The sequence below is a fragment of the Mastigoproctus giganteus genome, chromosome 9 (assembly GCF_048544385.1).
Source record: "Mastigoproctus giganteus isolate SK-2022 chromosome 9, ASM4854438v1, whole genome shotgun sequence".
In the NCBI taxonomy this organism is placed as follows: domain Eukaryota; kingdom Metazoa; phylum Arthropoda; class Arachnida; order Uropygi; family Thelyphonidae; genus Mastigoproctus; species Mastigoproctus giganteus.
In genome coordinates this window covers 170090078-170117839 of record NC_143583.1, presented here as the reverse complement: position 1 = coordinate 170117839, position 27762 = coordinate 170090078, and the positions used below count along the sequence as shown (strand labels likewise).

General features: G+C 37.5%; 1 protein-coding gene across 3 annotated transcripts in view; it reads left to right on the top strand.

Moving 5' to 3' along the window:
- The window catches only part of S1P (membrane-bound transcription factor site-1 protease), a 680544-nt gene that overhangs the window by 175924 nt on the left and 476858 nt on the right, over positions 1 to 27762 (top strand). For all 3 annotated transcript variants that reach the window (XM_090381734.1, XM_090381736.1, XM_090381735.1), the window contains exons 7-8: positions 54 to 164; positions 22802 to 22911. In XM_090381734.1, the coding sequence (XP_090237860.1) occupies positions 54 to 164; positions 22802 to 22911 (221 nt within the window). The remainder of the gene's footprint in view (positions 1 to 53; positions 165 to 22801; positions 22912 to 27762) is intronic.

The following is a 27762-nucleotide window of genomic DNA, read 5'->3' as shown; positions in this document are numbered from 1 at the left end:
TGCTGGTAATTGAATATTTTAACAGTAATATTTTTTTCTTCCCAAATTTTTAGGAGCTGGAGTAAAAGTGGCAGTTTTTGATACAGGTCTGGCAAAAAATCACCCACACTTTAAAAAGATTAAAGAAAGAACTAACTGGACAAATGAAAAAACTTTAGATGATGGTAATTCATATTTATATTTAAGGAAATATTCATTTGCCAACTGATAAAAATTTAATTTGAAAGGATCATTTGTGTATATTTTATATGGTGTTGTTGTTTTAAGGAAAAATAACTTTGAGTTTATTTAAATTTGTTTTTGGCATTGCAATTTTTTTTTTTCAAATATGCATTCTTGTCTTCTGCTTCTATTGATAATAAAGTTAATTTCTTTATTCCACTAAATTTTCTAGCACACTTAATGTTCAGTTAATGTACATTCCATTTTGATACTCTGATACATTCCATTTTGATATCCATAGTTAGATACAGTTTTGACACACTTTATTATCCTTGAAATAACTACTGTAATTATACACTCTTCTGATCCAGAGTATAAACAGATGTGATTGTTTTGGAGTATAAACAGAAAATTTGTGTGTTTATTTATGACATTAGAAGGTAATATAGCTTATAAATTCAAAAGTGAAACGGAAGACAGGTTTTGGTTTTACTTTCAGTAACATTTTGGTAGTCTCAAGCATTGTTGTTGTTGCACATTCTCAGTTTAGTATAATAGTAACTTGTAGAAGTGATTTTACTGTACAAAATGAGAGTGCTTCTGTAAATGGTGAGGTGAAAAATAAAAGACATTCAATTAGTTTAGAAAAGAAAACAAAAATAATAAGAGCTGAAAGTGGTGAAGGCATGGCATCTGTCAGCGCTATGAGTTAGGGTTAGTGTGTTCAGCAATGAGTGCAGTAGTGAAGAATAAAGAGTGAATTATGAAACATGAAAATGAGTTTGAGCAGTTAGTGAATTACTTCCACTTATTTAGCTTCCAATTATTTATAAACTGACATGGGCAGAATAGAGTGTGGTGTGAAGTTCTACTGTGAAACAAAGATTATTGTCATTGGAGGAGGCATGCTGGAATGTTATTACAGGAAACTTCTTGCTTTCTCTATGTAGAGCTTGTGTTTTTCTTTTCTATTGGTTTGAAAACTCTAGATGGGGGAATCACATGTGGGGAGGGGGAAGGTTCTTTGTTGCTGGTGTTAGACTTAGTACTGCTGGAGACGTTGGATCTGAATATGGAGAATGTGGGAGAAGAGAGATTACGGAGGAAGTAAAATAACAGGACAGTGTGGGGAAGCATTGGGGAGGAGGTTTAATGGAAAAGGGGTTAGGAGAAAACCTTGAAATATTCAATGAAGTCTCTCTGTTAGCTTTTTTCCCTTGATAGAATTCTGGACTATTTTAAGTTGAAGATATGGCCTTCTGTGACAATGAAAAGGCTACATCACTGGAGCTGTTTTCATGCTTGGTTTGATGTGCATACTGCTTCATGTGGTTTTTTAATTTTTTTAATGACTTTTCTTAATTCTGTGAGTCCTTGTGCATTGGCAAGTGATCTCTTAGACTGTGCCTCTAGGTTTTTCAGCATTTGGTGAGAGGAAATGGTTTGAGGTGTTGTTTTAATTTGTGACTGTTGAAAATGCTCTCTACTCTGTTCTTGTACTTTTAGTCAGTTTGGTGAATTTCTCACTCTTACCCACTATATAGCTTTGGAAAACTTTCTCTAAATTGGTCTTATGTGTTCTTTTTTTTCTTAATTGTCTATGAACAGTAATGGAAGCTGATGTTTTGAATTGCAAGTGTAATGTGCCTGAGCTCTTGGTTTAGGTATTGGAAGCTTAGATTTTATTCCGCTGACTTTTTTTAAGGCTAGCACAAGTGGTGGGATAAAATAAACTTCCTTGGCATTCCCAGTCTATGCTTTATGTGTGAGATGAACTGTCAGATTACTGACTTCTTCAAATCTTATTGTCAAACCAATAAGCTATATAGGGAACAGATATTACTATAGGAAATGCAATCTACCATCATATATTTGTTGTTTATATATAGCTGCAAGGGCTTGAGGTTCTGGTACATTTGCTATCTGGTTATTGTAAATGTAAATATTTGCTATCTGCTTATTGTAAATCTAAGGACACAGTATTCAAGGGAGAACTTATCTATTCTATATGTGGCTTGTGGGAGCTCTTGACCATACTTCTGCTACATATCTAAGGATGATATTGATGCATTGCTGTATGGGGTTTGATTGGTTCTTTATTCATTTATCAGAAAGCTACATTTTTTTTTTTTTTTTTTTTTATGAGAACCCCAAACACGAGAGGTATTATCACCTATAGTACTTAGTACCGTGCTTGGGTTGGAGGTTGAGAAGACGAAAGAAGATATTTGTTGATATTGGACTTGAACTTCTGTAGATTGTAATTTTCAGGAAATACGTATGAAGGAAGGTTGTTCCAGAAAACGGCAGTGGAATGAATAAATGAGGAAGATGAAAAGTTGGTTCTGTGGGTTTGAAGTTGGACAGTAAATGGATGTTGGCTGGTGGCGGCACGTGTTTGGACTGTTTTGAAAGAGAGAGCGGGAATTATAGAAGCCAATTCAGAAGAACAGTGCCCATGGAAGTATCTGTAGAAGAGGCATGCAGCCGAAACAGTGCGTTTATGAGAAAGCGAGTGGAGAGACTCTGTTAGAGATGAATCATTAATTAACCTAACAGCCCTCTTCTGAATGGAATCAAGAAGCCTGAGAGAGGTTTTGGGGGCACCACCCCAGATGTGGGAACAATATTCCAGGGCAGGGCGGATTTGCGATTTATACAGAGTGAGCAGCTGTTTGGGAGAAAAGTAACGCCGAGAGCGAAAGAGAAAACCAAGTTTTTTAGATGCAGAGGAAGCAATATTTGTAATGTGCTTGTGCCAAGAGAGATTAGAAGTCAGGGTAATCCCCAAAAGAGATATATCATTTTGCCTAGAAATCGGAGTGTCACTAAAGATAAGCATAGGAGCAGAGGAATCCTTTTTGCGAGATATAAGACAAGATTGAGTTTTAGAAGGGTTGAAATCAACTAAGTTGTCTTTGCCCCACTGGAGAATTACCTGAAGATCGGCATTTAAGGAATTGGCAGCAGATTTTCGAGAACTTGAAGCTGATTGAGCTGGACAAGGTTTTTCAAAATGGAAAGTTGAATGCAATGTGCTATCATCGGCAAAACTATGGATAGGATTTCCAGTCAATGGAAGAAGGTCATTCATATACAAGAGGAAAAGAGTGGGGGAAAGAACTGAACCTTGGGGGACACCGGCATTAGTGGAGAAGTTAGAAGACAGAGAGCCATCTACCATCACCCTCAGTGAGCGATCAGAGAGAAAACTGGATAACCAATTACTAAAAACAGTTGGCAAACCATAAGATGGAAGCTTGTTTAGAAGACCTTTATGCCAAACACGATCAAAAGCCTTTGAGATGTCAAGAGCAACTACTTGTGTTTCACCGAACCTTTCCATTGAATTAGTCCATAAATGGGTAACATAAGCCAGAATATCACCAGTGGATCGACACTGACGGAATCCATACTGGCGATCGTTGATCAGACGGAAGGTTTCTAGGTAGTTTAAGAGTTGGCGGTTAATTGATTTCTCCATGACTTTAGAAAGAGTAGAAGTAATTGCAATGGGACGATAATTGGATGGGAGGGATTTGTCACCCTTTTTAGGAACTGGCTGGATATGAGCAAATTTCCAAGCAGAAGGAAAAACACCTTTGGAATAAGAAAGTGAAAAAAGGCAGCAAAGAATAGGAGTAAGTTCAGGAGCACAGGTTTTGAGAACAAGTGGAGAAATACCATCAGGACCTGGAGCTTTCTTAGCATCAAGATTCATCAAAATCCTTCTGATATCCTTTTGACGGAAGACCACAGGAGGCATTGAATGGAGCGTGTTAGGAATGGTGGGAGGTGTTTTACCAAGATCATTAATACATGAGCTGGAAGAAAAATGGGATGCTAGCAGGTCAGCTTTATCCTTGGCTGAAGTGACAACAGAACCATCTGGTTTGGACAGAGGTGGGAGCAGAGATGGGCAAAAGTTGCGGCCAATAGCTTTGGCAAGAGACCAGAATGCTCGGCTACCATTAGGGCAAGAAGCAAGTTTTCTACTCTTAGCCTGTTCAAACTCTAGTTTGGACTGATTAATAACTGCTTTACAATTGTTGCGAGCTTTGGTGTAGGCAGAAAATGAAACTGAAGAATTAGAAACAAGCCAATTACGATATGCAACGTTCTTCTCTTGGACAGCCTTAGCACATTTATTGGAAAACCAAGGTTTAGATAAAGGACGAGATTTTAAAGTGGAGTGTGGGATAAAGGATTCCATTCCTGCAAGAATAATTTCACTGACACGATCTGAGCAAACGTTGACATCAGAAGTTTTGAAACAGTAATCAGACCAAGGAAAAGAAGAAAAGAAGTCTCGCAGGTCATCCCATTTTGCATTCTTGTAATGCCAAACAATACGAGGTTGGGAATAGCCATGAGATAAAGGTTCCATTGGAGAAGAGACAATCACCAAGTTGTGATCTGAAGTGCCTAAAGGACCTCTCACTTCAACCTTGTACTTAGAAGGGTTGTTTGTGAGAAAAAGATCAAGCGTATTGGCTGTATGATTAGGATTGTCCGGTATTCTTGTAGGTAAATGAACAATCTGTGCTAGGTCATTAGTAATTGCAAAAGCCTCAGCATCTCGACCTGCTGGGTCGGTGTGACTAGAAAACGGAAGCCAGCTGGAGTTGTGAACGTTAAAATCACCAAGGAAAATTACCTCATTGTTAGGAAAGTTGGACTGGAGAAAGTCAAGTTGCAAAGAGAGGTCAAAGAGGTCCAAGTGATTAGTGGAGTTGGGAGAACGGTAGAGACAACAGATGAATTTTACACAATGAGGTAGAGAGATTTTAAGCCAGAGAAGATCAAAGAGAGGAGATTCCAAATTGCCAAGTCTCTGACAGGGAGTATCAGAACGGACATATGCACAAGTACCACCTTTGAGGCGAAAGGAATCATACAGCAAATAATTTGGGCATCTGAGATGAGCAGTAGTTGAATCAACTGATAACTGAGATTCAGTCAGAAAAAGTACATGGGGTTTGGAAGACTGCAAGTGGAAATGGACATCGTTGAGATTAGAATTGAGACCACGTATATTTGTGAAATGAATTAGGAAGTCCTTGGGAGGTTTAGATCTTTTCGCAGATAAGCTTGCTCTATTATTTTGACAATTCATGGTGTATTCAATAGTAAGAAAAAGTGGGTGGGACATGCTGTATGAAGTAATGAAATTTTTGGATATGGCGTACATGTGGTAAGAATATACCCAGATCCTTGACATAACGTGGCCTCGACAATGCTCCCCGCATACACACTACTCGGACTCCCTCCAGTCACTATCTGGCAGAGTAGAGGTAGCAAGATTATACACTAGCTGATCCGGAAGCTTCCTAGAGAGTTACCAATAGGTTCAGTCCGGTGTACTAACTAGCGGCCGGCCTGCGAACACCGTTTTAGAGCTGTACCCTCGAAATGTAAGGAATATTGGATCTCGCCACGACATTTATCATGTCGCCACGACACATATATGGTGCTAGTAATTATTGGCTGTGAGAAAGCATTGATTCGAGTTATGATATGAGAGAAGTTTTCCTCAATTCATAATGAACACCTTTCTTTCAGAACTTTTCAGGTATGATACATGTACAGGTGGGAGTATCCCAGGTTTCTGTATAAAGTGCAAACTTATTTGCAACGGATAAAGGTTTGTGGACAATATCACAAAGGTTATACTACTGTCACGGGAAATTTATATGTATGAATATGTCCTTTCCATCTCATACTGCACAAAGCTTGAATACCATTGAATGGTGGCTTGAGTTGACCATAAACAAAATAGAAATGTGGAAAAATAAATACTATAGCTTCCATGGCTGAAAAAAATCAACAGTTATACACATCTCTAAAATTGTCCCTTTCATCCTGAATCGGTGCTATATTTAAATAATTTCCCTCTATGTGTTATTACAAATTTCTCCTTTTTAGGTTTAATCTTAGATAATAAACTGAACTTCCTTGAATGTATACAAGACTTCTGACCAGCTCCCTATCAATGCATAACATTTGGCATACAGTATCTTCAGTGGCTCGGAAAGTAGAGGTATGTCATCATCATCATCGGCCATTTTCAATCCACTGCAGGATGAAGGCCTCTCCAGCACCTTTTCAATTTCTTGTGTTTTGTGCAATGGCCACCCATTTACTACCCACAAACTCATGAATCTCATCTGTCCATCTCCTTTGTTGTCTTCCAGGTTTTCTTTTAGCTTCTCTTGGGTACCATTCTATTATTTTCTTAGTCCATCAATCTTCATGTCTTAGAGCTATGTGTCCTGCCCAAGACCATTTTAGTTCTTTAGTTTTGATAAGAATGTCCTTTACTTGAGTTTGCTGCCTAATCCATGTGTTTCTCTTCTTATCTAACAGTCTGATTCACAATATAATTCGTTCCATTCTTCGCTGTGTAGTTCTCAGCTTCTCTTCCATTCTTTTGGCGAGTGTCCAAGTTTCACTTCCATAAGTCATGGTGGGTAGTATACATTGGTTCATTATTTTGCATTTCAGACAAATTGGGATATTGCTCCTCAGTATGTGACTATATTTCCTGAATGCTATCCATCCAAAATTTATTCTTCTCTTGACTTCCAGCCATTTATCATTATTACAGCTAATGACTTGTCCCAGATAAATATATGACTCCGCCTTTTCAATTACTGCTCCTTCAATCATTATATTCCTTTCTATGACATACTTGTTCATCATTACTTTTGTTTTAGCCATATTCATCTCTAGTCCAGATGACCACCTCATATCCCCGGAGCAGTATGGCCTTAGTTGCTAATGCTCCTAAAAACCAAATAAACAAACAAACAAACAATCTTTAGTCCAAAATCCTTACTAACTCTGCATAACTGATTAAGATTTTCATCTAATTCTTTGGGATTGTGGCTTATGACCACAATGTCATCTGCAAATCGTAAATGGTTTAGGTACTTTCCATTCACATTGACTCCTTTCTGTGACCAGTCTAATCTTCTGAAAGCTTCCTCAAGGGCAGCAGTAAACAACTTTGGAGATATTGTGTCTCCGTGTCGAACTCCTTTCTCAATTTTAAATTTATTACTTTCTTTGTCTTGTCTAATAAAGGAGGTAGCATTCTCATATATTTTCTTCAAAATCATAATATATGGGTTATCTATGTCTTGTCTTTCCAGTGCCCGAAACATTGCCTTATGCTGTATGGAGTCAAATGCCTTTTCATAATTCACAAATGCTAGGCATAATGGTGTTTTATATTCATTTTCTTTCTCCATTAGCTGTGACATTACGTGAAGGTGATCCATAGTTGAGAATCCTGTCCTAAAGCCAACTTGCTCTTTCGGTTGATTCTCATCAAGTATTATTTCTAATCTGTTAGTAATGAACCTTGTGAACAACTTTTAGATGTGGGATAACAAGCTAATTGTTTTATAATTTCCAATTTCTGATTTATCTCCTTTCTTATGCAGCAAAACTATGATTGCATTATTCCACTCCTTAGGTGCCACACCTTTTCTAATGCATTTTGTGAAGAGTCTTGCCAGTTTTTGTGTTATGTCTCTTCCTCCCAATTTTAACAACTCCACAGTAACTTCATCTTCCCCCCAGAGCTTTCCGATTTTTCATTTTCTTCAGTGCATGTTCTACCTTATCAGGAAGGATATCAGGTAAGTTGTATGTGTTAGTAATTTGCAATCCATCTTCCCCACTGCTGGCATCACTCCCTCGCTCCTTGTATAACTCTTTATAGTAGTCTTCTGCTATTTGAATTATGCCTTCTCTGCTATTCTATATAAGTACACCATCACTATTCTTCAGTTTCAGTATCATTTGTCTTTCTGTATTACTGCTCATGACTGCTGATTTAAATCCTTTGTTTTCCCTTAATGCTTGTTCCACTTTTCTTGTGTTAAATTTTCTTATGTCCTCTGAGTCTCTTTCCAATGACTTTGTGGCGGCTCCATAGCCAGGTGGGCAGGAGCAGCAGTGCATAGCACACGCTTCTTGATTAGACCGGGGTTCAAGCCTGTGCCCACCAAATATGGAGGATGCGGAAAGGTCAGGGAATGACCACCGCATTTCCCCCGAGCAATATGGCCTTAGTTGCTAATGCTCCTAAAAACCAAATAACAAATAATAACCAATGACTTTGCATAACTCAGTATACTCAATTTTCTCCCTGTCAGTGTTTTTCTTGCTCTTCATTTGTCGTCTTCGGTTCATCATGACAAGTGTTTCTCGACTGATTTTTTCTTCTTTGGATTTCTTTTTACCTATAGGTTTCTTCGGCTTTATCACTTTCAGAAAGTTGTAATATTCCTTGTCAATATCTTGGTCCTGAACAGTCTGCAGAAGCTCAAACTTGTTCTTAAGTTCCAGTACATACTGCTTTTTCTCCTCTTCTGTTTTCTCTCAAAGACCTTTGTATTATTTACTCAAGTCAGTTTTTGTTTTCAATGTAAATGTTGGAAGTGATCTTTCTGTGATCACTTCCAACATTTACATTGTTCAGGACAGTAACATCATTCACGATATATCTTCTGTTAGTGGGGATGAAGTTGATTTCATTAGTTGTTACTCCATTTGGACTCTTCCATGTCCATTTTCTGTTCACCCTTTTCTTGAAAAAAGTGTTCATTACTGAATTCCTCTAGATTCTGCAAATTCCACGTCTTTCACCTCTTTCATTTGTTTCACCAATTCCAAAATTTCCTGTAGTTCCCCTTTCTGCGCTGTTTTGTCTCTTTCCAACCTTAGCATTGATGTTCCCCATAATGATAGTGTAGTGAGTTTTCTGTTCCTCTAGAAGACTCTCAATTTCAGTATACATTTCTTCAACCTCTTCATCATCATGGCTCGATGTTGGTGCCTAAATCATTATAACCTTTAGCTTATACCTCTTAAAAATCCTGAGTAGTAGTATTCTTGATCCCTTGGTGATGTACTTTTGAATTCCAAAATGTTGTTTTTTATATCTTTATGGACCAGAAAGCTAACTCCACCTTCACTCCTTTCACTGTTTCCATTGGTGTTCAGGTATGTATTGCTCTAATTATATAAAACGGAAGTTTGCCTTTGGCCAGTGGATGGTTGATTGCTGGAACAGATTTCCATCTGTTATTGTGGAAGTTGATAGTTTTAATAAATTTAAGGCTGAACTAAACAAACATTTGGAGTGACCGGATGGGTGGAATGGGAAGGTTTTTTTTTTTGGCTGATGCTATATAAGCTTGCTTTCTTGCATCATATGCCTCAACTAATGCTAATACCCCCGATTAGATCTTAATTAGGTTACTCTTTGCAAAAAGGTCATGTTTATATGGTGTTTCTTTATGAATTTGAGTTTTCCCAGAAATAAAAGAAAAATGAATATGCAATAATACTATATTAAATTTATTAACAAAGTTTAACTTTTGTATGGAACAGAGTATTAATATTTAATGCAAGTAAATAAGCTAAAAAATCAAAAATTAGAAATAAAAAATCCTTAACGTAACTTTGTAAGGATTTTGTGGTCAGTGTGATCATTTCAAACCAACCAAGAGCCATACATAGTTACCCATCATAGCTTCATCCTACCTTCCTTGGTACCTCTTATATATTGGCAGTATGTACTTGTGGAATCTCTCCTCATGCTCTTCATTAACACAACTCAGATTTGGTTCTGAAAAAATACAGGTGAGAATGTAAGTAATGAAGCTTGATTGATATTCTGCATCCCATTTCTCTGTAATCTTCAATTAACTTTTCAAATAGTTCTTTGTAATTTTCACTCTTACTGTTACCAAGAAACTCATTCGCTCAAAATAAAATAACTACCAAACGTTTTACTCAGAATCAGTCATGTTCTCTTCCATTTTTGTGAAGCCATCGGCTGCTTAACTTGTGGATGAATAAATATTCCGTCTTTCACTTTTGCATCAGAAAATTTTGTAAACAGATTATATATGCTTGAATATGTCACCTTGATCCAGTGCTTAACAATTTGATCATTCTCTGCTTGATATGGAATGGTGAAAAGCAAGGTTGATTTTTGGAAGTTTTTTACTACGTTGTGTGCCAGGCTACATTTCAATTCTAACAGACCATTCTCTTCTCCTGTACTGCTGATTTACTATCCTTTTATCCCTGAGGTAGAGGAAACAAAGGAACTTAGTGAAACCACTTTGCAAACCCTAGTTCAGAAGTGAAGATCAGACAGAAATCCCATTCATACCTGCCATACTTGATTCTTATGTTGCCTAATCTGCAACACAATAATCCTTGCTATATTCATTGGCAGCTCCAATGGATATAGCAAATGAAAGCTGCCAATACAAGATCTGGTATTGGCAGCTCTTCATTAGCATTAGCAAAGGCATATGATGTAAGAAAGCAAGCTTATATAGGTTCAGCCAAAAAGGGAAAAGAAAAAAAAAAAAAAACAACAAGAAAAAAAAAAACCTTATTTCACCCATTTCCTCGCTCCAAATGTTTGTCAAGTTCTGCCTTGAATTTATTTAAGCTATCAACTTCTACAACGACAGATGGAAGTTTGTTCCGCCAATCAACCACCCGCTGGCTAAAGGCAAACTTCCGCAATCTATCCTACAACCGGCTTTCCTCAATTTGAATTTATGCCCTCTCAGGTGATTATTCTGAGCAAGAGGAAAAATCCCATCTGCATTGAGCATGTTCAAACCATTCAAGGCTTTATACACCTCAATCAGATCACCTTGCAGGTGCCTAGTTTCCAGACACTGTAATTTACAAAACTTAAGCCTTTCTTCATAAGAGCAGCCCTAAATTTTAATAAGATATATTATTATGGGTAAACACAGAAGTTTGTATGTGTAGAAATTCTGATGTGATGCGAAATTTTAAGAATTATTTTTAAAATATACGCATAAAAATTGACTGGAGATGTGATATAATTTCTCCTTCAAGTTATTCATAATTCCCACTTCTACAACATCAGATGGAAGTTTATTCTAACAATCAACCACTCTCTGGCTAAAACTTTCCTAATTTTTTTTCAAATTTCTACAATCTATCCTGCAACCATCCTTCTTTGGTCTAAATTTTTGCCCCCTTTTATATTTTGTCTGAGTTAGAGTAAGAATGCTATCAACATTTAGTTTATAATCCATTCTAACCCATAAACACCTCGATCAGATCTCACAGATGTCTATTTTGCAGTTTGTAGAACTAAAATATTTCTTCTAACAGATCCACACCCTTCCTAAAATTAGGTTTCCAGATCTATTTGCAGTACTTATACAGTAAAATAATTGCCTCCTTTTGAGGTTCATGAAGTTCTCCAAACAGTATAGGCTGTTTGGAGAAATTCATGGCTGACTGACCGATCACTCCCAGGTCTTTTTCATTTTCTACTGCCTTGAGTGTACTGCCACACAGTTGATATGTTAATTTGGAAATACTGCTCCCATATGCAATACCTTGCATTTGCCAGTGTTAGACTTCAATTTCTCAGTGCACGTGCCTAATTTTTCTACTCTTTGTTGCAGAGCATATCCTGATTACTCTCATCAACTACACTGCTATCCTTGATATCATCTGCAAACTTAGAAAATAAGCATTGATATGCCTTTATCAATATTATTAATAAATCGTACATGGGCTGCAATACTAACACAACTCGAAGAATGTTGTTTGGTAACATCAAAAATCAGTTTGTGCTAAAATTATCAGATTATTTTACAGTTGAATGGGATAAGTGCCAGCTTCAAAATTGGATAAACCAACATCTTAATTATCTAATTAAGTATTGCAGACTTTAAAGATGGAATTACTACCAATTTGTAGGTAGTATTAAATCATATATATTTTTTTGCAAACTTATTGCAGCCCACGTGTGAAATACTGTAAATAGTAAGCAACTCAACACTAAACTCTGAGGGATTCCACTAATAACATTAATCCAAGAAGAGCAGTGTTCATTGATAACCATTCTTCTTCCACTGAAACATCCCTTTGTCCCCATCAGTAACTTATCCCTAATGTCACACTGTTCCATGTCATACAGCAGTCTTTTCATATGAAACAATATCAAAAGGCTTTCTGAAATCTAAGTATATAATGTCAAAATTATTTTTTGCATCCAGTTCCATTGTTACTGTATCATAGTTGTAAACAGAGTGGTCAGACAAGATTGCCTCTTAACATATCCATGCTGTGACTCCAGTATAACTGCATTCCTGTGTTGATGGTCCTGCTTTACTTCTTTAACCAGTGATTCCATTATTTTCCCTGGAACAGAAGTCAAGCTAACAGGTATGTAATTACTCATGTTATCCATTGTGGATTGAAGACACTTTCCACATCTCCAGTCCATAGGGACCTTCCCCAAATTCAAATATTTCCTGATAATTCTGGCTAAAGATTTGCCACAAAAGTTTCCCAAAATCATTTAGCTATCTGTTGGAAGTTGATATAGTTCTGACATCCTCATTCCTAAAAAATTCCTTCCATGTGAATGAAGATGCAAAATATTTATTCAGTTTGTCAGCAATCTGCACAGGTCATTAATAGTTATACTGTTGTGAGCCAGTGCGATTCATCCTTCTCCTTCTAGTGTTAATATAAGTAAAGGAGTCCTTGCTACTTTTCTTTTCATTGTTTGTAGACTTCTAAAAGTTTGTCTTAGCTTGCCTAACTCCTTTCTTGACCTTATTCCAGATTAGTTTCTGTAATCAATTTATACCTATTCTGTGCATATTTCTTCTCTTTTTATACAAACTAAGTATTTCTTAGTTTGTATAAAAAGCTTATCTCCTTCTCTGAATGCTTCCATTTAAAATTTTCAGTTGGTAACTTCATCAATTAGTCTCGCTAAATAGAATTTAAAAATTATCTGAGAACATTGTAGTCACCTTTACTGAAGCAAAATCCCTCCTGTACCTTACGCAGCAGTTAAATCTTTATGTTAGTAAACTGTGATCACTACCACCATGTGGTTCTTTGTGAATTCCTCATTCACAAAGAATCACTGCTGATAATCAGATGAAGAGCACTGCTCTTTCTTGTTGACACTCTAACATGCTGGTGTAGAAAACCATCATTGAATAAATCCAGAAAAGTTGCTACTGTGAGTAACCAAATCTTCGGAGAGGGTGCACTGGTTGTGGAAGAGAACAGTTGGTGGATTTTTGGCAGCTGTAAAGGGATAAGTATTTTTAATATTTACCATATTCTTCGTTAATTAACATACTAAATTGTGTTTTACAGAGATATTAAATAGGTTTAGTAGCGTTCATTAGCTTCTTATTTTGAATTTAATTTTTTTTTTTTTTGGAAGTTACGACTTCCGGTGTTGGCGCCAAGATTGTTGAACTAGCCGCCATATTGTAGTTGATAAGAAATAGTGTAACTTATATATATCTCGAACTGATAGCGTAAGGTATAATGTAAAACTAGATAACATAATATGAAGCACTGTATTAGGAATCTGTTAGCTTATTATAGTATTATCAATTCATCAAAAATATTATTAATCTTATTAAAATTCATTGTTAATTAAATTGTATTTAAATGGAAATCATGACCTAGACTAGAGCTGCGAATCAAAGATCACAGACTAGCGAGAGTGCTGTGACTCGGGGGGAGAAACAAGGGGGGGGGCAATTCTCCAGTGCATCGCAGTCTCAAAAAATGTGCGAAATGTGAAATGTTTGCCAACCTTTCTAAAACATGACATGATCTAGCCAAGAAGGATGCCTTTGTATGTGCTAGGTGTCTAGAGTGTCAAGATATTAAGTGCCACCTCAGTGTTCTGATGGGCTTCTTTGAGAGCTTGAGGTGTAGGGTAAATGCACTCGAATAAATTAATATGAGGGACCCATCAAGCTCTCAGCTGCCCAGCTCAATGGCAGAGCTCACTCCTGTGCATCAGGCAACACAGAGGCAATCTCCAAGGCAGAATGCACTGGTCCCAAAGGAATTAGTTATTGTTGGTGAGTCTATGTCAGGGAGATGGGGAATATACTGTCCAAGAAGGATAGATGGAACATTACCAGGGTATGTCTGCCAGGGGCAAAAGGGCACAAAAGGTGATATTGTTGTACACACGTTGGCATTAATGACCTTAAGCGTAAGAGTTCTGCAGATTTACTCAACAAGTACAGGTCAATGCTGAAAAAAAGTTGCAAGTTTAGGGTTAAATTTGAAAGTTTCGGCAATCCTGCCCAGACACGATAGAATGGAGTATATATGATGAAAGCCGTGTCAATCAATTTGGCCTTGGAGAGATTGCACAAGGCTCATCGAGTAGAATTTTTTTCAGTGTGGTCTGCTTGCTAACAGGAGAGACTGTTTCTACAGTGATGGGATACACTTAAATAAAAAGGGTGCAAGAATATTTGCTGATGCTATCGAGGTAGTGTTAGGTGGGTTGGAAAACTGCTAGCTTGGTGGAATTCACAGACTATAAGATAAACAGTAACCACAGGTAGAGGCGAAAGTGATTCTTGCACTGTTTCTACTGTAATGAACAGAGCCTGGAGCAGTGGTCTTCAAAGTGGGGTGCGCAAGATAATACTCAATAAAATTAATAATACTCAATAAAATCATGAGGGCTGTTTTCCACACTGATATATAATCTAAATATAATACATTTTATCTAGATAATAAAATCTAGATATAATGCATACTATGTAAATTATTTATAAATAAAACAAATAGTATTGCATTACATTTACTACATTTGTTACATTAATGATGGAGCCTCCGTAGCCAGGTGGGAAGGAGCAGCAGTGCGTAGCACACGCTTCTTGATTAGACCGGGGTTCGAGCCCGTCACCACCAAATACGGAGGATGCGGAAAGGTCAAGGAATGACCACCGCATATCCCGGAGCAATATGGCCTTAGTTGCTAATGCTCCTAAAAAAAAAAAAAAAAAAAAACAAAAAAACAAAAAAACCAAACATTAATGATTTCTTATCATTTTGTACTTGAACTTCAGTTTAATTTTGTTTTGTATTTTTTTATTTGTGATCTTTTAAAATTATTTGTGATTTTAGATATAATGCCTTTCATGTAAATGAATTATAAAAAAAAAATATATTAAATTTATATATTTAATTTTATTTTCCATCGTGCGTGCTAATCCTTTTAAGTAAAATAAATTGCTTGACCAAAAAAGTTTGGAGACCGCTGGCCTAGAGAGCAAGTTGCTGGGGATTTCAAGAGCTGTTGGGAGTCATCATGGAACAAGTAAATACATGGGCTGCATTAGAGTAACTAAGAGTAAGAACAGGTGCATGTATACTTGCACCAATTGTACACCAATGCTAGAAGTATAGTAAATAAATTTGATGAATTTGAAGTGCTGATCAAGGCATCAAAGGCAGATATTGTTGTGAAATCAGAGACATGGTGTCACACAGATATAAGTAGTGCAGAATTGGAATTTGGGGAGTATAATGAGTACAGAAAGGATAGACAGGATAAGAAGGGAGGAGAGGTTATGCTGTTAGTTAAGAAACACATAAAATCTAAGGAAGTTCATCGAGTTGAACATTGACATTGGTGGACAGTGCAATTAGCATTAGTAAAGGCATATGATGCAAGAAAACAAGCTTACACAGCACCAGCCGAAAAAAAAAAAAAAAAAAAAAAATTAAATAAAACCCTTCTCATTTCACCCATCCACTCGCTTCAAATGTTTGTTTAGTTCTGCCTTCACTCTATTTAAGCTGTCAACTTCTGCAACGATAGATGGACGTTTGTTACAACAATTAACCACTGGCTAAATGCAATTAACCACTGGCTAAAGGCTAATCTGTCCTACAACTCTTTACTCAATTTGAATTATGTCCTCTCAGGGGATTATTCTGAGCAACAGGAAAAATCCCATCAGCATTGAGCATGCTCAAAACCATTCAAGGCCTTATACACCTCAATCAGATCACCTCGCAGGTGCCTAGTCTCCAGACACTGTAATTTGCAAAACTTTAGCCTTTCTTCGTAAGAGTAAACCTTTGTTCCATTCACTAAACTTGTTGCCCTTCTCTGGACTCGTTCCAGCAGCTCTACATACTTCTTAAAATGAGGCCTCCCGACCTGTATACAGTACTCAAGGTGTGGTCTGATAGGGATAAGGAGGTGATTATCCTCTTTTACAAGGGGATGATACCTCCATATCCCTGCTTAAAAAATTCCTGTATATCATTGACAAGACACCATGAGCGACTCTTGCAGACTGTCTACACTGCTTTGAAAACATCATATCTGACTGCACAATTACCCCCCCAAGTCCTTTTCATTCTTTGCGACTGTGAGTGTAGTACCATACAGTTACTCTTTCCCATATGTAGTACTTTACATTTGTCAATATTAAACTTCAGTTGCCACCTCTCAGCCCATCTGCTCAACTTTTCTAGATTCTGTTGCAGCACCATACTGTCATTTGTGACATTAAAACCCTCCTGACCTACGTATCATCTGCAAACTTAGACATTAAGCCTGATATACCATCATAAATATCATTAATAAATACCGAAAACAACAATGACCCAACACTGAACCTTTTGGGACTCCACTAATAACATTAGACCATAAAGAACAGTGTCCATTAATTACCGCTCTCTGTCTTCTCCCACTCAACCATCCCTTTATCCATAGCTACAATTATGGGGGACTGCTGTGCAGATTGGAGGGTGTGGCATTGGAGGTGGATTGCTGCTGTAGGTGGGGGCTGGTTGAGTGGGAGAGGACAGAGGGTGGTGGTCGGTGGATGCTGCTCTTTGTGGACTGGTTTTGTTGGTGGGGTCCCTAGGGGTTCAGTGTTGGGTCCATTGTTGTTTTCTCTGTTTATGAGTGGTGTTAATGATGTTGTATCAGGCTTGGTGTCCGGGTTTGCGGATGGTGCAGGGGTTGGTGGGGTTGTTAATAGCAGTAATGACGGTGCACTGCTGCAGCAGGATCTAGAAAAGTTGAGCAGATGGGCTGAGACGTGGCAAATGAAGTTTAACATTGACAAATGTAAAGTGCTGCATATGGGAAGCAGTAATCCCAGAGTAACATATGAACTCTGTGGTACCACACTGACAGTGGTAGAGAATGAAAAGGACCTGGGGGTAATTGTGCAGGCAGATATGAATTTTTCTGAGCACTGCAGACAGTCTGCAAGAGTAGCTCATGATGTCTTGTCAATGATAAACAGGACTTTTTCTAGCAGGGATAAGGAGGTGATTATCCCCTTGTATAAGGCAATGGTCAGGCCACATCTTGAGTACTGTATACAAGTCTGGAGGCCTCATTTTAAGAAGGATGTAGAGCTGTTGGAACGAGTACAGAGAAGGGTAACAAGATTAGTGAACAGAACAAAGGGTTGCTCTTACGAAGAAAGGCTTAAGTTTTGCAAATTACAGTGTCTGGTGACTAGGCACCTGCGAGGTGATCTGATTGAGGTGTATAAAGCCTTGAATGGTTTGAGCATGCTCAATGCTGATGGGATTCTTCCTCTTGCTCAGAATAATTGCCTGAGAGGACATAAATTTAAATTGAAGAAAGACGGCTGTAGGTAAGATGTGTGGAAGTTTCCCTTTAGCCAGCGGGTGGTTGATTGCTGGAACGAACTTCCATCTGTCATTATTAGAGAAGGGTAACAAGATTAGTGAACAGAACAAAGGGTTGCTCTTACGAAGAAAGGCTTAAGTTTTGCAAATTACAGTGTCTGGTGACTAGGCACCTGCGAGGTGATCTGATTGAGGTGTATAAAGCCTTGAATGGTTTGAGCATGCTCAATGCTGATGGGATTCTTCCTCTTGCTCAGAATAATTGCCTGAGAGGACATAAATTTAAATTGAAGAAAGACGGCTGTAGGTAAGATGTGTGGAAGTTTCCCTTTAGCCAGCGGGTGGTTGATTGCTGGAACGAACTTCCATCTGTCATTATAGAAGTTGATAGCTTAAATAGATTCAAGGTAGAACTTGACAAACATTTGGAGCGAGGGAATGGGTGAAATAAGGGTTTTTTTTTTTTTTTTTTTTGGTTGATGCTATATAAGCTTTCTTTCTTGCATCATTTGCTCTTGCTAATGCCAATATATATATATATATATTTTTTTTTTTTCTCCTTTATTTTCACTGTTTTTAACTCATCAGTATTATATTTGATATTTTTATATATATATATTTGTATATATATATACTTAATTACTAATTTTATGTTTTATCTGCTTTAAAGGAATAAACTTTCAGTTTTGTGGTTGTAGATATGTGGCGTGAATGCTATTGTAAAAGTTATCAATTAAACATTATACGCACATTGTTTGAATTAGGGCATGATCCTATTTATTTTTGGGTTTGTGTATGTTGTGGAATTTATTTTTGATTGAAGGCATTTCAAGCATTAAGGTCTAACAGTGCTGTCTAGCAATTTGGTGTGCTAGTAGATGCTAGTTTGCCTAAAGATCTATGCTATAAAATTAAATTAAATTAAAAAGCAATTGAAAAAGGAATGTAAAAGGTTAAAGGAAATGTAAAAATTAATATAAGATAAAGGAAATGGAAAAATTAATATAAGATAAAGGAAATGGAAAAATTAATATCAGATAAAGGAAATGGAAAAATTAATATAGGATAAAGCCAAAGGATTATAAAAACAATTTGAAAAAGGAACACAGAAAGGAATAAAAAGTAAGAGAAGAGGGAAAAGGAAAAAAATTACATTCATCCACTTGCCCATCTCTCTGCTACTTCGTCAGGAGCTTCGAGTGGACAGATAGCCATATTAAACGAATGTCTCACGAATACCTGTTTCTGTAGTCCCAATAACAGTTTTCAAAAATAAATTATCCATTTTTAGTTTTGTGTATTCTAATTATAATAAAATGTGGCTGAAAATTAAATTTACTTTAGATTGGTATTTACGGAAAACTGGGATTTGGGCCCAAAACCCAATGGGTATGCATCAGTATAAATACAGTAGCAAAATGTAAAGTATTTGATTTCTGATGGCCCCAGAGGGTTCCCTCATATCCGCATTGTGTACTCTGTTTTGTACCACAGAACTCTTTGAAGGCTAGAGATTTTCGAAAAGTGTAAAGTGTGTGGTAGTGTTGTGTTATGTTGCTCCTCTGGCCTTTAGTCATTGGGTCCCCTAGTGGGACCCTGTGGCTAAAGTCAGGCATGGAGGGATTGCATTAGTACTCGGCAGACCCTGCCACCTAGTTTCCAAAAAGATTTCAGTGGCAAGGGCCTATTGTATATAAAAAAAAAAAAAAAAAAAAATCGCGATGAGTTAGAGTAGGGGTAAAGACTGAAGATGGGAAGAAATGGGTAGAAGTATGGGGATGACAGGTAAACCCCAGGGGCTCACATCTGGTGAGTATGGATTTGGCACACCCATGGTTTTGAGCTGGATATCATGATTCTTCTCTTTCGTGGTGATGCTCTTCTGACTCTTCTCTCTCTCTCTCTCTCTCTCTCTCTCTCTCTCTCTCAGGGTAATTAGAATTTTAAATTTTCTTTGGCTGGTGCAGCATAAACCTCAGGCTTCCTTGCGCCGTATGGCTAATAGTAATAATATTAATAATTTGCTTCCAATTTGTGCAGCCACCTTCCATGGGCAACAGTATGAAAAGCCTAATAGCTTCCAAGATTAATTCTTTGAATGCTTTCTGAGTAAATCCCACTTCAGCACACTGTGATCACTGCCACCTAGTGGTTCCTTTATCTGCAGATTCTTGATGCATGAAGAATCTCTACTGATAATCAGATCAATAGTATTACTCCCTCTAATTGCCTCCTGAACATGCTGCTGCAGAAAACAATCATCCAATAAATCCACAAAAGCCTTGCTAGTGTGTGAGTGACCAACCCACGAATTCTAGTCAATATCTGGGAAATTAAAATACCTCATTATAGGACACTCTAATTTACTGGCCCACTCTATTTCTCTGTACAGTTGTTTATTATACTCATCAGAGTCATTAGGCCTATAACACACTCTTACTCTCAATTTAGCTTTCTTAGTGCTTATGTCATACCAAATTGACTCGCCACTGTTTTGTCCATCCATGTCGACTGGCTGTACTTCCTTGGATTTTATGTGTTTCTTAACTAATAGCATAGCCCCTCCTCCCTTCTTATCCTGTCTATCCTTCCCGTACACATTGTACTCCAGAAATTCCATTTCTGCATTCGTTATATATGTATGACACAACATCTCTGATATCCCAACAATATCGGCCTTTGATGTTTTGACCAATACCTCCAATTCATCAAATTTTTTTACCAACTGCTAGCACTGGTGTACAGGAAAATATACATTCACCTGTTCCTATTCTTAGCTACCCTAACAGAGCCCATGTATTTACTCATTCCGCAATGACTCCCAGTAATCTCTGAAATCCCCTGCACCTTGTTTTCCATGCTGGTGATTCCAATGTAAGCAATGCAAGAATCCCTTTTACCTCTGCCAGCGGCTATTGTTAATCTATTAGTCTGTGTATCTCCCCCAAGCTAGCAGTTTTCCGACCCACCTAATATTAACTCGATAGCATCAGCAAATATTCTTGCACCATTTCTATTTAAGTGTATCTCATCTGTGTAGAAGCAATCTCTCCCTGTTAACAAGCACAAACGAGGTGAAAAAAATTCAACCTCGTGAACCTTGCACAATCTCTCCAGCACCGAATTGATTGACAAGGCTCTCATGAGGGCTCACATCTGGTGAGTATGGGCTTGGCAAACCTAGGGTCCTGAGCTGGATGTCATCATTCTTCTCTTTCTTGGTGATTCCCTTCTACTTCTCTCTCTCTCTCTCTCTCTCTCTCTCCCCCCCGCTCCCTATTTCTCAGGGTAACATGGGAATTTTTTTATTTTTTATTTTTTTGGCTGGTGCAGCATAAGCCTCAGGCTTCCTTGCACCATATGGCTAATAATAATAATAATAATAATCATATACTCCCTCCTACTGTGTCTGGGCAGATCGTTGGAAGGTTGGGTGTGTGTAGAACTGTGGAACGGTGATTAGTCTTGTAGGAATTGATATTTGGGCCGGGTGCATATTAGCTTCGAGTGGTGCTGGACTTGGTGTTGAGGAGTTATGGGACTGGTGATTAGGGTATTTGGACTTGGTGTATTGCCATTTGTATTTAAGTGAAGTGTGTAGGGGAGATGGACTTGGTGTATTGCCATTTGTAATTAAGTGAAACGGGTAGTTCTATAAAAATGGCTGTGTATCTATATATATATAATTGATGGGTTTTCTGTGTATAATGTGTAGGTATAAGGTGTATAGCCCTGCAGGGTGAATCTTACTGGGTTGGGTTGAAGCATTGTATAGAAGTGTAATAGGGCTGTATGTAAATAGTCTGTTGAGATGTAAATATTTTGTATAATTCTGCAAGACAGTGCCGAGGGCCTGTACAAGTATTTGCATGACTTGTGCATTGTAGTTATGGGTGTAAATAGTGTGTTTATAATTTGCTTATAATCTGTTTATAATGTATATATGTAAATAGTCTGTCGGCATGCAGATATTATGTACAATTACAATTCTGAGAGATAATACTGAAGGTTTCAGTTAATCTTTATTAGACTTGAATACTGTAGTATAATTGTATATTATAGTTGAGGATAAATTGTATATAATTTGATTAACATGTATATAGTATGTTCATATGATGAGGGGAAATGATGGTTATGGCTACTATAGCATAGACACTAGTATATATTCTTTCCTGTCTGTCTACTATCTTCATTCTTCTGGATATTATCCTCTTTTACTTTTCTTTACCCTCCAACTTCTACCTCTTTCTCCCTATTTCGTATTTATTGGAGTTCTCTCCACTTAGATGATAATTGTAGTAGTTCCTGGCTGCCTCCACGTGGCTAGGGACGGGAGTCCAGGGCTAGAAGCCGAATTGTTTCTGCCCCTGGACTGCGAAATGCCAGGTGCCGGCATACAACACACAACGATACCTACACTAAACGCACTTAATTGACACATATTTGATTAGATGTTTTTTTTTGTTTTTTTTTAAAGCCGGCCTTGGCGAATATTTGGTGTTAGATGATACGGCGGCGTATAGGGGAAACCCTGGTTACCACCTTTTATACATGAATACTTTGAATACTTTGTGTCTGGGCAGAATTACAGACACTTTCAAATTCAACCCTAATTCACGGCTTTTTTTCAACCTTGACCTGTACTTGTTAAGTAATTCCGCTGGTTTCCTACTCGTAATATCATTAGTGCCAACATGTACAACAATATCACCTTTTGTGCCTTTAAAAGATATGTGCTCTACAACATCATCAAACTTTGCTCCTGGGAGACATAACCTGGTCCTGTTCCACCTATCATTTTTGCAAAGTGTTTGTCAGTTCGGTGTGACATAAACATTGGGAAAGGGAAAATGAGAGTAGGAATGTTTTATAGGCCTAATGACTGTGATGAGTACAATGAACAGTTGTGCAGAGGATTAGAGTGGGCCAGTAAATCAAAATTCAATTAATTTAAGAAACAAAATTCAATTAATTTAAGAAAATAAGAAATCGAACATACCTGAAATCTAACACACTGTGTACATTAACTAACTTGTTTCTTTTTATTTGAATGATTTGTGAAAAATTGATAAAATATTATATAAATAAAACAAGACAGTGAATTCTCTCTGTTATCTTAGTAAAGGTTTTATAATTTATTTAGGTTTAGGCCATGGTACTTTTGTGGCTGGGGTTATATCCAGTAATAAAGAATGTTTAGGCTTTGCACCTGACTCAGAGTTGCACATCTACAGGGTATTTACAAATAATCAAGTGAGTACATTTTGGTTACAGTAAATCTGTTTCTTATTAATAGTAGTAAAATGATGCAAAGAAGCAAGCATATGCAGTATCACTTAAAAGAAAAAAAAAAAAAAAACTACTTACCCATTTCATTTGTCTGTCACTTCATTTGTCTGTCACAAATGAAATTCCTGTTTAAAGTTGTTTAAACTACTCCAAGAAAGAGTAAGGATTGTCAACAGCATTTAGTTTGTTCTATATTTTTAAAGCCTTAAACATTTCAATCAGATCTCTTCCATGACAGTTTTCAGTTGGTTTACCACTGCACATGCATGCTGGGCATTTTACTATAGGAACACCACCACCTACTCTTTCCAGTTCTCAGAAAGGTACTGAACAGAATGATCTTAGTTCAAATGATAAAAATGCCAATAAAAATAATTCAAAACAAATAGTTTTGAATTATACTTTCTGCTGGTGCAGATATACAGTCACCCTTCAGCTGGTGTAATAATAAAATAAAATAATAAAAATAAAAACTTCAAAGCCTGTTAATGATAATGAATAGTATCCATAATCAATCTTCTGTTTAAGTTGTTTTACTGCCTTCATTTAGATAGAGCACTTGAGGTCCATTAGCGTATGGTTGAAGGTCTGCCCAGAAGATTTACTTACACATTTTGCTTCTTGGGCCTTTGTATATCGGTTGTAATCATGTCATTGTACTGCAGTATGGCCACAAGTGCTCTTCTTTTGAGAGCAAGCATAGGAAGTGTGCCTTAACTTCATGCACTCATAACATTTATTTATAGGGAAACGTTCCGTATGCCTGTGGCTGCCCTGTCCTATATATACTCTTTCTTTCTTTTGTCAACATCTGCCACATTTTGGGAGACAGTACTACTACTACTATCATGTTGCAAATTTGGATTAAGTGGGGTATTTTGGCTGGAGCTGTATAAACTTGCTTTCTTGCCTCTTTAGCCATTACTACTACTATTTTAAACTGAATCTTGAATTAAACTGGCCTCTGGGTATATAATCTTGAAATTTTTTGATATAAACGTCAGTCATTATTTCATTCCTTATTTTTTGTCCTTTTTATATCCCAAATTGCAACCTCTGGATTTTTTCTTATCCCTTTTGCATCTTCTCTTCCTCGGTTGCTGTTTCATTATTGAGATTCCAGGTTTTTTTGTTGCTGTGTGCTTAATAGCTTCGTTGGAGTCCACTGTGCTTTCTTCTGTTGACTTTATTACTACAATATTCTCCTCCCTGTTTTGCTGTGTAGTCATAATTTGGGGTTTAGGTTGTCTTTGAGCTTGTTGAGTGCCCTTCAGTACCTGGGCATACGACATTGTATTTTGTTTTTAGATGTCACATTCTTTCTCCTTGGAATCAAGTTTGACCTTCAGGATTTTGTTTTTATATGCGAAGGTCTGTAATGGTTCTTTCCAGTCCAGTCCACATTTCAATAATCTGTTTTCTGACTGTGGCTGTGATCCTACCAGTGTGTTCTGTCATTAGCTTTTCCAGTTGCAGTCTAACTGAAATTAGCATTAGCATTAGCATTAGTAGAGGCATTTGATGCAAGAAAGCAAGCTTATGCAGCATCAGCCAAAAAAAAAAAAAAAAAAAAAAAAAAAGTAACATAAATAAATAAAAATAACCACTTCCACTTCACCCCTCTGTTCGTTCGAAATACCTGTCCAGCTGAGCCTTAAACTTATTTAGGCTATCAACTTCCACGACAAGGGATGGAAGTCTGTTCCACCCACCAACCACCCGCTGGCTAAAGGCAAATTTCCGCACATCTATCCTACATCTGTCTTTCCTCAATTTGAATTTATGCCCTCTCAGGTGATTTTTCTGAGCTAGAGGAAGAATCCCATCAGCATTGAGCATGCTCAAACCATTCAAGGCTTTGTACACCTCTATCAGATCACCCCGCTGGTGCCTAGTTTCCAGACACTGTAATTTGCAAAACTTAAGCCTTTCTTCGTAAGAGAACCCCTTTGTCCCATTCACCAATCTAGTTGCCCTTCTCTGTACTCGTTCCAGCAGCTCTACATCCTTCCTGAAATGAGGCCTCCAGGCCTGTATACAGTACTCTAGGTGTGGCCTGACCATTGCCTTATACAAGGGAATAATCACCTCCTTATCCCTGCTAGAAAAATTTCTATATATCATTGACAATACACCATGAGCTACTCTTGCAGCTCGTCTGCACTGCTCAGAGAACTTCATATCTGCCTGCACCACCACCCCCAGGTCCCTTTCATTCTCTACCACTGTCAGTGTAGTACCACAGAGTTGATACGTTGCTCTGGGGTTGCTGTTTCCCATATGTAGTACTTTACATTTGTCAATGTTAAACTTCATTTGCCACCTCGAAGCCCATCTGCTCAACCTTTCCAAATCCTGTTGCAGCAGCATAGTGTCAGTAGTGTCCTTGACAACCCTGCCAACCTTTGTATCGTCTGCAAACTTGGACATTAAGCCTGATATACCATCATCAATATCATTTATAAATACAGAAAACAATAAAGGCCCCAATACTGAACCCTGAGGGACTCCACTAATAACATTAGTCCACGATGAGCAGTGTCCATTGATTACCACTCTCTGTCTTCTCCCCCTCAACCACCCCTTTATCCATAGCAGCAACTTGCCTCCAATGCCACACTGCTCCAATTTGTGCAGCAGTCTTCCAATGTTCTGGTCCAGGGCCGAGCTAGCTGCCAGAAACTCTTTTCCTTGTTTTTAATGTCATGTTCATTTTCAGCTTGGGGGACTTGATTGGATTGATTTAGTTCTCTGTTGTAGATTTAGTTTTCATTCTGTTTTCCTTACTGGCGACTAGATCAAGTTTGCTGTCATCATCATCATCATGTGAGTTTCTAGTAGAATCATTGTTTTCAATATTAGCTTGTTTTAAGAAACTGCAGCGTGCAATCTTTTTTTTTTCTTCTAGAAAGATGCAGGTCCTGAGGCCTGCATCTTTCTAGAAGCATCTATCTTTCTTCATAGCCACAGAATCTGAGGTCATAATTTCAGTATTGTATGGTTTTTGTTATGATATGCACTTTTGATACTTCAATTTTGATATATTTTGGTTCAAATCAGGGTCAGTATTTTCAAAGGAAACCAAGGGCAATTCGTGGATAACATTTGCAACCACCTAACTTCAGTTCACATTTGGGAGGGGGCAGGGAAATTCCCACAGATTCTGTTGCGTATATATCTGAAAAAAGAAATAAACCTAAACTCACTACACATATTATAAAAGGTCTTACCCTTCACTTCTTCAAATTCTATGCTGAAGTCATCTTATAGCAAGATGTGGGCATGGCATTGTGATCTGCAATGAGGCAGAAAACCCCAATATGACATCAGTGTTGATCGAAAATGATCTTCCGATTGCTAACACATAGCGATTTGGAATTCCCACATGTTGATAAAAACTGTATAAACATAAAAAGAACTTCACTTACCTTCTGACATCTGATAGAGCTTAATAAACTTCTGAACTTCCGATGATGATCCTCTGTGTACGTCAACTTTCCTTTGTCCTCCGTAGACACTTCTTTCTGACGTGTACAATCAAGTGGAGCAAACAGATACATGGCTTCACTTCACGACATCCAAGTGTGAACTCCACACAGAAAGGATGGACATGTAGGAAAGGATGGGGGGGAATTATGCTCTTAGTAAGAAGCACATAAAATCTAATCCAGTGCATCCAGTTGACATTGGTGGCCAGTGCAATGTTGAGTCAATTTGGTGTGACATAAGCACTGGGAAAGCAGAAATGAGAATAGGAGTGGGTTGTTGTTATGGGGGTTTGATGGCGCATAAGCTACCTTGGCCATAATGTGCCTGGAGTGGGTTGTAGGCTCAGTGACTCTGATTAGAACAATGAACAGCTGTATAGAGAAATAGAGTAAGCCAGTAAATCAGAATGTCTTATAAAGAACTTGTTCATTGGTCATTCACAGACTTTTGGTGATTTACTAGATGACTGTTTTCTGCAACAACATCAACATGGAAGAGAGTCAACAAAAGAAAGAAATGCTCTTGATCTGATTATTAGCAGCGATTATTCATTCACGAGGAATCTGTAGATAAAAGAACCATTGGTGGCAGTGATCACAGTGTACTGATTTCGGATTTACTTAAAGGTATAACTACCATCAAGAGTAAAGGAAGGGGTTTTTGCTTTTGTAAGGGTGATTACAGAGGTCTCATCCAGTTTTTAAATTCTATACAGTGGAACCAACTAATTATGGTACCATCAACAAATTATAAATGGAAAGCATTCAAGATATTAATTAGCATTAGTAGAGGCATATGATGCAAAAAGCAAACTTATGCAGCTTAATCATAGAAGCTACTAGGCTTTTCATACCAACTAAGAAATACACTTCACGTTGTATTCCTAAATGGATGTCAGATGAACTGACGAAACTCGTGGCAGAGAAGAAAAGTGCATGGGATGCATATAAATCGGGAAAAACAGAAGCCTCTGGTAATGTAAATTAGTCTGTAATCAGGTCACAAAGGAGGTCAGGCAACTGAATGAAGCTTACGAGAAATCTTTGGCAAAGGATGCAAAGAAAAACAGCAAAGACTTCTTTACTTATGTAAACTCTATAAGGAAAGGAACGAATCAAATTGATCCACTTAATGTTGATGTGTTCACGATAGGAATTTTTTAGTAAAGGGATGCCAAAAGTTTATGAATCTGTAACAGCGAGCTAAATGAATTTGTAATTCCTGAGAGAAAAGTGGAAGAGAAATTGTTGAAATTAAATATATGAAAGGCACTTGAAATGGATGGTATCTATCCAATTATATTAAGGGAGGCAGCGAGGGAAGTAA